This window comes from Salmo trutta, chromosome 29 (assembly GCF_901001165.1).
Source record: "Salmo trutta chromosome 29, fSalTru1.1, whole genome shotgun sequence".
NCBI lineage: Eukaryota > Metazoa > Chordata > Actinopteri > Salmoniformes > Salmonidae > Salmo > Salmo trutta.
In genome coordinates this window covers 7,823,970-7,834,954 of record NC_042985.1, presented here as the reverse complement: position 1 = coordinate 7,834,954, position 10,985 = coordinate 7,823,970, and the positions used below count along the sequence as shown (strand labels likewise).

At 45.5% G+C, this 10,985-nt stretch overlaps 1 protein-coding gene across 1 annotated transcript; it reads left to right on the top strand.

Annotated features, from left to right (window-relative positions):
- The first annotated feature begins 399 nt into the window (after positions 1-399).
- On the top strand, positions 400-6,613 carry LOC115167455 (Wilms tumor protein homolog). Its single transcript, XM_029721881.1, has 3 exons — positions 400-1,447; positions 5,658-5,780; positions 6,468-6,613. The coding sequence occupies exons 1-3, from the start codon at positions 1,021-1,023 to the stop codon at positions 6,611-6,613; spliced, it is 696 nt and encodes a 231-aa protein (XP_029577741.1). The 5' UTR covers positions 400-1,020.
- The last annotated feature ends 4,372 nt before the right edge of the window (positions 6,614-10,985 follow it).

Sequence of the window (10,985 nt, the reverse complement as noted above, 5' to 3'; positions counted from 1 at the left end):
ATTTTGAAGTAGTCCGTTATATTCTACTTCTACGAGTCGGTAAACAAACTGAAAAGGTGCATACTGCCACCTGGAGATTGTTGTTTAAACAGGTACAAACATTTGTACATTTAGCAGATGTTTTTACCCAGAGGGACTTACAGGAGCAATTAGGGTTAAGTGCCTCGTCAAGGGCACATCGACAGATTTTTCACCTAGTCGGCTCAGGGATTTGAACCAGTGACCTTCCGGTTACTGGCTCAATGCTCTTAACTGCTAGGCTACCTGCCACTCCCTATCTGGTCAAAGATTTGCCCCCTGCAGTTATGGAATGTTTGCTCATAAATAAAATTAATTGGCTGATCCCTCCTGGCGACCTTCCTTAACCCGTAGGAAGTCCCACCCAGTTGACAACTTCAAAATGGTGAAAGTCCTCCATAGTGCTGGCCATGCTAAAATGAGCTTTTGGGCAATAGAGTCCTCTATCTCTATGGTGTGCCTGTAGTGGATAAAGTGAAGGAGTCATCCTTTCTGCCTTTCGGTCCTTGCTCCTCCCCCTGGCCTGTGAGTAAGTCAGTAGAGCCTTCAGCAGTGTAAGGAAAACCAGACATCACACTCAGAGACAAAGCACTGTTACTACTACACACACTCCCACACAGCACAGCATCCACAAGGCTAGGATACTACACTCTCTGGCCTGTCCACTGAACTGACAACCTGAACACTCTACAACTCCATTGGACGATTGCTGAAATGGACTGAAACAGAGAGGATCCAAGTGGAAAAAGATGGTTCGTTGGTGGACTTTTTGACAGAGCGTTTGGTTCCAGGTTAAATTGCATCGAATGAAATCGCATCGAAGAGAAGTCGCCTCGACAATTTTTTTTCAATCTTTTTCTTCACTGTTCCTAAGGAGGCTCTCACACCCATATATAGTTTGATTTTTCGACAATCCTCCCCTCTGCGCTTCAGGAGTCTGTTCCAGTCTCTGCCTCTCAGGTAGTTGTGTTTTTCAGGGTCCATCTCCTGCCACCCTCCCTGATGCTGACAGAGCCGTATGGGATGATGGGGTCCATGGGTTCTGAGGTGCGAGATCTGAGCTCTCTCTTACCCCCGGTGCCCTCCGTACCCTCCCTACCAGTGAGCAGCGGGGGCTGTGGCCTGCCCGTTGGGGGTGCCCCTCAGTGGGCACCTTACCTGGACCTCCACTCTGGCTCTCCCTACGGTTCCCTGCCCTCCCACCACTCCCTCATCAAGCAGGAGCCCGGCTGGGGCTCCACGGACCCTCTGGAGGACCCTCACTGTGGCCTGGGGGCCTTCACGTTGCACTTCTCTGGCCAGTTCACTGGGACAAGCCCCTGTCGGGTTGGGGCCTTCAGTGAGCCAGCTCCAAGCCAGTCCAGGGTGTTTCCTAATGGAGCCTACCTCCCAGGCTGTGTGGACAGCCCGCCGACCCACAGGAACCAGGGTAAGGCTGCTCTCTGCTCCCCTCTCTCCTCCTCTATAGCCACCTCATTGACCCTCTCTGGGCTCACTCTGCAGCATCTCTTGAATTCAGCTCAAACTAAGCTGTCTACTCCTCACCACTCAAGGCCAAAGTTCTTTTACATCTGCATTTCTTGCTGTTTGGGGTTTTAGGCTGGGTTTCTGTATAAGCACTTTATGACAATTGCTGATGTAAAAAGGGCTTTATAAATACATTTGATTGATTGATTGTTGGGCCATCAGCGTTGCATCTACACTTTCTGATGTCAGTGACGTGTCTGTGAATTTCTCATGTGACCATGCCGTACTTCCTGGGTCATTGTGTGTATGTGTTGGACTGTGTCTATTTGTACTGGGTGTAATTGTCCAGAGTTGATGTTTGGGGCTTGTCCATAGTGTTGTGTCTGAACAGGATGTTTTGTACTACACAGGGTCGTTCTGCCCTGTACAGGGAAGAGAGCTGTCAGTTTTCCCATCGCTGGTCCGACTCACGGAGTTAAAGCAACAATATGGCCTAGAGGTCTCCCTCAGCCTGTGTTCAACACTTCACTTTCATTTTCAAAGAACATAGTGCTTCAAAATTATGAAACATAATAATACAAAAAGCAGTATTTAAAAAAATACCAAATTTAAATACTGCTATAAATGTATTGTTGATTGTAATATCCCAGTTAAAGGGGCAATTAGCAGCTGAAACAATAACAAAGTGTTTTCCCCATCGCTGTTAAGGTAAAAAGCTGAGGGATTGGACTGGAGAAATGTAACCTCTCTCAAATACACAGACAGAGCTATGCATGCAAGAACTGACCGTCCATGATATAAAAATGATAGTTTTAACCATGATTTGAGGCTATATACTGTAGTGTTTATTTACATTTACTTTATTTACAAACATTGTAGTAAAAAAATCTTATATTATTGGTTCTGATGGGGTAGGACAGTTGAACTAAGCTCATGAGACATTTATAAATTATATTATTGAAGAATCAATGTGTTGATAATTTATAAATCCCAAAATGGATGTTCCAACTGCAGATTTCCCCTTTATCCCCCCCAGTATTATTTTAGGTTGAAATCATCTTGGAATCTAAATCTAAATAACACAAAAAATATTACAAAACCTTTTATCAACTGTTTGTAAAACTTACAAATGAATATTGTTTTGGTGCTGTAGTTGTGGACAGTATTTAGTAAAACTGTCTTCTTTTTTACTCAACTAATTTCAAACCATCAGCTATTTAAGTTCCTTTGATCATTTGTCATCATTCTGCATTTACATTTTTTGTTTGTAAAAAAAATCACAATATATTTTTTTAAATGACATAAACGTGGCCATTGTTACATCACAGTAATCCCTGACATAATGAAGTGAATCTCTATAGAAGGTGTATAAAGGGTGACAAAACCATTGTAGGTTGAATTGCCAAATGTGACAAAACGCACTATGTATGTTCATACACCCTTTTACAGAGCATGAGACAAGCTTAAATATGATTAGTGAAGCATTTATGTAGTGTTAATGAAGCCTTTATGTATGCTATATAAAGCCTTGTTTAAAGAGGTGTGAAGATGACTAGTAAAGCTAACAGTATAGTAACCATACAGGGCTTGGGAAAAGGACATTACCTTGGACCGTCACTGTCTGTGCCATAGAAATTGATAACACACGTGCGCACAGCACGCACTAATGCACGCATCTCACACAACACGCGTGTTCATCCATGTATGCACACACACACACACACACACACACACACACACACGTGAAAACTCATGCCTGATTCTTCGGATTTCTGGAATGTTGTAGCATTTGATGTTATGTGTTCTGTGTGTGATAATGTTTGAGTGTTTTCATGTAGTTTCCTCAAAAACACCTCACATTCAAACACACTTTTTACAGACTAACACTTAGCCTTACTTTATTATCCAGACCTTGAGAGCACTTTTCCTTCCAACGGAGAAACCTAGCCTGAGCCCAAATTGCAATGCTCTGCTCCGAAACAGGCTTTTCTAAATCAAAATTATATATTGGGTCAAGATGTTTACTCCAAGATTTACACAAAGCCTAAAAAAATATCTAGGGTCTATATTGCTCTCCAATTTCTGAATCCCATGTTGTTCATTATTTTCATTTAAAAACAGATGTTGAAATGAGACAAGCGCTGACTTACGGGGTTCTTTATTAGTCCCAATAGTATTTTGGTCTTGTTCCCCCAAGATCTGACCCCAGAAGATAAGTCAGGGGAAAGTTTAACACATATTTATCTACATTTATATTTCATTTCTCTGTTTCCTGTGTGCTATTATTGAGACTTTATCAAATTTGACAACAGCAATAAACATGATAATTTGTCAACAAAGATACAGTCTATTTTCAGTATTGTTTCATACTTCCATTAGTCATATAGGGTTTAGCCTGTGTGATCGGTAATGTGAGACTCATATAGGGTTTAGCCTGTGTGATCGGTAATGTGAGACTCATAGGGTTTAGCCTGTGTGATTGGTAATGTGAGACTCATATAGGGTTTAGCCTGTGTGATTGGTAATGTGAGACTCATATAGGGTTTAGCCTGTGTGATCGGTAATGTGAGACTCATATAGGGTTTAGCCTGTGTGATCGGTAATGTGAGACTCATAGGGTTTAGCCTGTGTGATCGGTAATGTGAGACTCATATAGGGTTTAGCCTGTGTGATTGGTAATGTGAGACTCATATAGGGTTTAGCCTGTGTGATCGGTAATGTGAGACTCATATAGGGTTTAGCCTGTGTGATTGGTAATGTGAGACTCATATAGGGTTTAGCCTGTGTGATCGGTAATGTGAGACTCATATAGGGTTTAGCCTGTGTGATCGGTAATGTGAGACTCATATAGGGTTTAGCCTGTGTGATCGGTAATGTGAGACTCATATAGGGTTTAGCCTGTGTGATCGGTAATGTGAGACTCATAGGGTTTAGCCTGTGTGATTGGTAATGTGAGACTCATATAGGGTTTAGCCTGTGTGATCGGTAATGTGAGACTCATATAGGGTTTAGCCTGTGTGATCGGTAATGTGAGACTCATATAGGGTTTAGCCTGTGTGATTGGTAATGTGAGACTCATAGGGTTTAGCCTGTGTGATCGGTAATGTGAGACTCATATAGGGTTTAGCCTGTGTGATCGGTAATGTGAGACTCATATAGGGTTTAGCCTGTGTGATCGGTAATGTGAGACTCATATAGGGTTTAGCCTGTGTGATTGGTAATGTGAGACTCATATAGGGTTTAGCCTGTGTGATTGGAAACGTGAGACTCATAGGGTTTAGCCTGTGTGATCGGTAATGTGAGACTCATATAGGGTTTAGCCTGTGTGATTGGTAATGTGAGACTCATAGGGTTTAGCCTGTGTGATCGGTAATGTGAGACTCATATAGGGTTTAGCCTGTGTGATCGGTAATGTGAGACTCATATAGGGTTTAGCCTGTGTGATTGGTAATGTGAGACTCATATAGGGTTTAGCCTGTGTGATCGGTAATGTGAGACTCATATAGGGTTTAGCCTGTGTGATTGGTAATGTGAGACTCATATAGGGTTTAGCCTGTGTGATCGGTAATGTGAGACTCATATAGGGTTTAGCCTGTGTGATTGGTAATGTGAGACTCATATAGGGTTTAGCCTGTGTGATTGGTAATGTGAGACTCATATAGGGTTTAGCCTGTGATTGGTAATGTGTGTGTGTGTGTGTGTGTGTGAGTGTGTGTGCGCAAGTATGTATGAGCAGGTGCAGACACACAGACCACTTGGTCCTTAGATTTACTGATCTTCATTACATTTACATTTACATTTTAGTCATTTAGCAGACGCTCTTATCCAGAGCGACTTACAGTAGTGAATGCATACATTTCATACTTTTTTTTTTCTGTGCTGGCCCCCCGTGGGAATCGAACCCACAACCCTGGCGTTGCAAACACCATGCTCTACCAACTGAGCTCCATATTCTCTGGATGCCAACTTTCCTCTCCAGCTTTACTGAAACCGTGAATGAATACCTTCCAGGGAGACAGGGTTCAGTGGTGTCATAAACGTACTACAGTGATGTTGCTATGAGGATTCAGATATCCGTCCGGCTCCTGGAGACTCACAGTTTCCTCCAAAATGCTGCCATAATGGTGAAACTGAGAAAGTATTGTCTTTTATCATGTGTCTTTTCTCTGTAGGTTATGGGACAGTAGGTCTGGACGGGGCTCCCAGCTATGGTCACACTCCGTCTCACCACTCCCCTCAGTTCTCCAGTCATTCCTTCAAACACGAGGACATCCTGTCCCCTCCAACCACCATGGGTAACTATCACTGTCCTTAACACTTCCTGTCCACCTGTGTGTATGATAGTGTTTGCGTGTTTTAGTATTTGTGTGTGTGTGCAGCATGTGAAAGTTAACCTCACAAACAATGAAGACTGAGGTCTCAGCAAGGTTAGTAAATAAGTCACCCAGAGGTTACAGGGCTATAAATTACTATCATCCATTCTCTCTCCCTATCTCCCCTCAACCTCTCTCTCTGTTTTTAACACCACCTCTCACTATGCTCTTATTCAAAGCTGTGTATGTTCTCTGTTCATTTTGGGCTCTGGAAATGATAAGTTAAGGAAACAGCTTTATGAGAGACTTAGTGGAATGTTGACGGCCATCAGGGGACCAATCCACAGCTGAACCAGAGAAGGAGCTATGTAGGTCCTTTAAAAGGAGATTGATTGGTTTAACACCTCTGGGAGGACTGCTGTTTTGATCATTGTTTAGAGGAAATGTGTTTTTATTGGTGTGTGTGTGTGTGTGTCTGCGTGTGTTTGGGGATGCTGCTATATCTGTGTGACTCCTGGGGATATAGCAGTAGAGATAGTAAGCTGGTAAACAGACCCATCTGGTGTTATATTGAGCATGTGGTTTCATCGTGCTGTAACTACTGTCCTACAGGTCTTTATGCTAATTCATTGGTTTGTTTGTCTGATTCATTTACTGTATGCTATGCAGGTGACCAGCAGTACCCTGCCCCTCCCCCCATGTTTGGTTGCCACCCCCCCTCAGAGAACTGTCCAACCAGCCAGGCTCTACTGCTGAGGAACTATAACAGGTACCTTTCTGTTCACAAACCTCCTCATCACCTTGGGTCTCTATAGCTTGAGATCCATACGCCTGACTCTCATACCATTACACTGTACATGTTTGTGCTACTGTTGCTAGGATACCAGGGTTCATTTTAACTACATAGTTATTTAGGATCTGACTCCAGTGATGATCACAGATAGATACTCTTATTTATTGTACTGTATTTATATTTCAACCAGGAAGTCCTATAGAGATAATATATATATATATATATATATATTCAATGGCCTTTGATGGGCTCATCAAATGTCAGTCTGTCTTTGAGAGGGAGGAGGACGTTATGACCAATGGAAGGAAGTGCGATCACCAGGGTAGGAAGGAAGTGAGATCACCAGGGTAGGAAGGAAGTGAGATCACCAGGGTAGGAAGGAAGTGAGATCACCAGGGTAGGAAGGAAGTGAGATCACCAGGGTAGGAAGGAAGTGAGATCACCAGGGTAGGAAGGAAGTGAGATCACCAGAGTAGGAAGGAAGTGAGATCACCAGGGTAGGAAGGAAGTGAGATCACCAGGGTAGGAAGGAAGTGAGATCACCAGGGTAGGAAGGAGGTGAGATCACCAGGGTAGGTAGGAAGTGAGATCACCAGGGTAGGAAGGAAGTGAGATCACCAGGGTAGGAAGGAAGTGAGATCACCAGGGTAGGAAGGAAGTGAGATCACCAGGGTAGGAAGGAGGTGTAGGTGTGAGACTGTACACAGAGCTAAATCAAATCAAATCAACTGTTATTTGTCACATGCGCCGACTACAACAGGTGTAGTAGACCTTACCGTGAAATGCTTACTTACAAGCCCTTAACCAACAATGCCGTTTTAAGAAAATACCTAAAAAAAGTAAGAGATAAGAATAACAAATGATTAAAGAGCAGCAGTAAATAACAATAGCGAGGCTATATACAGGGGGTACCGGTACAGAGTCAATGTGGAGGCTATATACAGGGGGTACCGGTACAGAGTCAGTGTGGAGGCTATATACAGGGGGTACCGGTACAGAGTCAATGTGGAGGCTATATACAGGGGGTACCGGTACAGAGTCAATGTGGAGGCTATATACATGGGGTACCGGTACAGAGTCAATGTGGAGGCTATATACAGGGGGTACCGGCACAGAGTCAATGTGGAGGCTATATGCAGGGGGTACCGGTACAGAGTCAATGTGGAGGCTATATACAGGGGGTACCGGTACAGAGTCAATGTGGAGGCTATATACAGGGGGTACCGGTACAGAGTCAATGTGGAGGCTATATACAGGGGGTACCGGTACAGAGTCAGTGTGGAGGCTATATACAGGGGGTACCGGTACAGAGTCAATGTGGAGGCTATATACAGGGGGTACAGGTACAGAGTCAATGTGGAGGCTATATACAGGGGGTACCGGTACAGAGTCAATGTGGAGGCTATATACAGGGGGTACCGGTACAGAGTCAATGTGGAGGCTATATACAGGGGGTACCGGTACAGAGTCAATGTGGAGGCTATATACAAGGGGTACCGGCACAGAGTCAATGTGGAGGCTATATGCAGGGGTACCGGTACAGAGTCAATGTGGAGGCTATATGCAGGGGTACCGGTACAGAGTCAATGTGGAGGCTATATACAGGGGGTACCGGTACAGAGTCAATGTGGAGGCTATATACAAGGGGCACCGGTACAGAGTCAATGTGGAGGCTACATACAGGGGGTACCGGTACAGAGTCAATGTGGAGGCTATATACAGGGGGTACCGGTACAGAGTCAATGTGGAGGTTATATACAGGGGGTACCGGTACAGAGTCAATGTGGAGGCTATATACAGGGGGTACCGGCACAGAGTCAATGTGGAGGCTATATACAGGGGGTACCGGCACAGAGTCAATGTGGAGGCTATATACAGGGGGTACCGGTACAGAGTCAATGTGGAGGCTATATACAAGGGGCACCGGTACAGAGTCAATGTGGAGGCTATATACAGGGGGTACCAGTACAGAGTCAATGTGGAGGCTATATACAGGGGGTACCGGTACAGAGTCAATGTGGAGGCTATATACAGGGGTACCGGTACAGAGTCAATGTGGAGGCTATATACAGGGGGTACCGGTACAGAGTCAATGTGGAGGCTATATACAGGGGGTACCGGTACAGAGTCAATGTGGAGGCTATATCAGGGGGTAACGGCACAGAGTCAATGTGGAGGCTATATACAGGGGGTACCGGTACAGAGTCAATGTGGAGGCTATATACAGGGGGTACATTTACAGAGTCAATGTGGAGTCTATATACAGGGGGTACCGGTACAGAGTCAATGCGGTGGTTATATACAGGGGGTACCGGTACAGAGTCAATGTGGAGGCTATATACAGGGGTACCGGTACAGAGTCAATGTGGAGGCTATATACAGGGGGTACCGGTACAGAGTCAATGTGGAGGCTATATACAGGGGTACCGGTACAGAGTGAATTTGGAGGCTATATACAGGGGTACCGGTACAGAGTCAATGTGGAGGCTATATACAAGGGGTACCGGTACAGAGTCAATGTGGAGGCTATATACAGGGGGTACCGGTACAGAGTCAATGTGGAGGCTATATACAGGGGGTACCGGTACAGAGTCAATGTGAGGCTATATACAATGGGGCACCGTACAGAGTCAATGTGGAGGCTATATACAGGGGTACCGGTAACAGAGTCAATGTGGTGGCTATATACGGGGGTACCGGTACAGAGTCATGTGGAGGCTATATACAGGGGGTACCGGTACAGAGTCAATGTGGAGGCTATATACAGGGGGTTACAGTTACAGAGTCATGTGGAGGCTATATACAGGGGGGTACCGGTACAGAGTCAATGTGGAGCTATATACAGGGGGTACCGGTACAGAGTCAATGTGGAGGCTATATACAGGGGGTACCGGTACAGAGTCAATGTGGAGGCTATATACAGGGGTACCGGTACAGGAGTCAATGTGGAGGCTATATACAGGGGGTACCGGTACAGAGTCAATGTGGAGGCTATATACAGGGGTACCGGTACAGAGTGAATGTGGAGGCTATATACAGGGGGTACCGGTACAGAGTCAATGTGGAGGCTATATACAGGGGTACCGGTACAGAGTCAATGTGGAGGCTATATACAGGGGGTACCGGTACAGAGTCAATGTGGAGGCTATATACAGGGGGTACCGGTACAGAGTCAATGTGGAGGCTATATACAGGCGGTACCGGTACAGAGTCAATGTGGAGGCTATATACAGGGGGTACCGGTACAGAGTCATGTGGAGGCTATATACAGGGGGTACCGTACAGAGTCAATGTGGAGGCTATATACAGGGGGTACCGGTACAGAGTCAATGTGGAGGCTATATACAGGGGGTACCGGTACAGAGTCAATGTGGAGGCTATATACAGGGGGTACCGGTACAGAGTCAATGTGGAGGCTATATACAGGGGGTACCGGTACAGAGTCAATGTGGAGGCTATATACAGGGGGTACCGGTACAGAGGTCAATGTGGAGGCTATATACAGGGTACCGGTACAGAGTCAATGTGGAGGCTATATACAGGGGGTACCGGTACAGAGTCAATGTGGAGGCTATATACAGGGGGTACCGGTACAGAGTCAATGTGGAAGGCTATATACAGGGGGGTACCGGTACGAGTCAATGTGGAGGCTATATACAGGGGGTACCGGTACAGAGTCAATGTGGAGGCTATATACAGGGGGTACCGGTACAGAGTCAATGTGGAGGCTATATACAGGGTATTAGGGTACAGAGTCAATGTGGAGGCTATATACAGGGGTACCGGTACAGAGTCAATGTGGAGGCTATATACAGGGGTACCGGTACAGAGTCAATGTGGAGGCTATATACAGGGGTACCGTTACAGAGTCAATGTGGAGGCTATATACAGGGGTACCGGTACAGAGTCATGTGGAGGCCTATATACAGGGGTACCGGTACAGAGTCAATGTGGAGGCTATATACAGGGGGTACACGGTACAGAGTCAATGTGGAAGGCTATATACAGGGGGTACCGGTTACAGAGTAATGTGGAAGGCTATATACATGGGGTATCCGGTACAGAGTGAGATGTGGAGTCTATATACAGGGGGTTACCCGGTACAGAGGCAAGGTTGAGGCTATATACAGGGTGTTACCGGTATCAGAGTCAATGTGGAGGCTATATACAGGGGGTACCGGTACAGAGTCAATGTGGAGTCTATATACAGGGGGTACCGTTACAGAGTCAATGTTGGAGGCCTATATACAGGGGTACCGGGACAGAGTCAATGTGGAGGCTATAATACAGGGGGTACCGGTACAGAGTCAATGTGGAAGGCTATATACAAGGGGTACCGGTACAGAGTCATGTGGAGGCTATATACAGGGGGTACCGGTACAGAGTCAATGTGG

Excerpts from the sequence above, each read along its gene's own strand:
- LOC115167455 (XM_029721881.1), top strand. The coding sequence starts at position 1,021 with ATGCTGACAGAGCCGTATGGGATGATGGGGTCCATGGGTTCTGAGGTG. Across the intron at positions 1,448-5,657 it reads GCCGACCCACAGGAACCAGG|GTTATGGGACAGTAGGTCTG; the intron begins GTAAGGCTGCTC and ends TTTTCTCTGTAG. Across the intron at positions 5,781-6,467 it reads GTCCCCTCCAACCACCATGG|GTGACCAGCAGTACCCTGCC; the intron begins GTAACTATCACT and ends TATGCTATGCAG.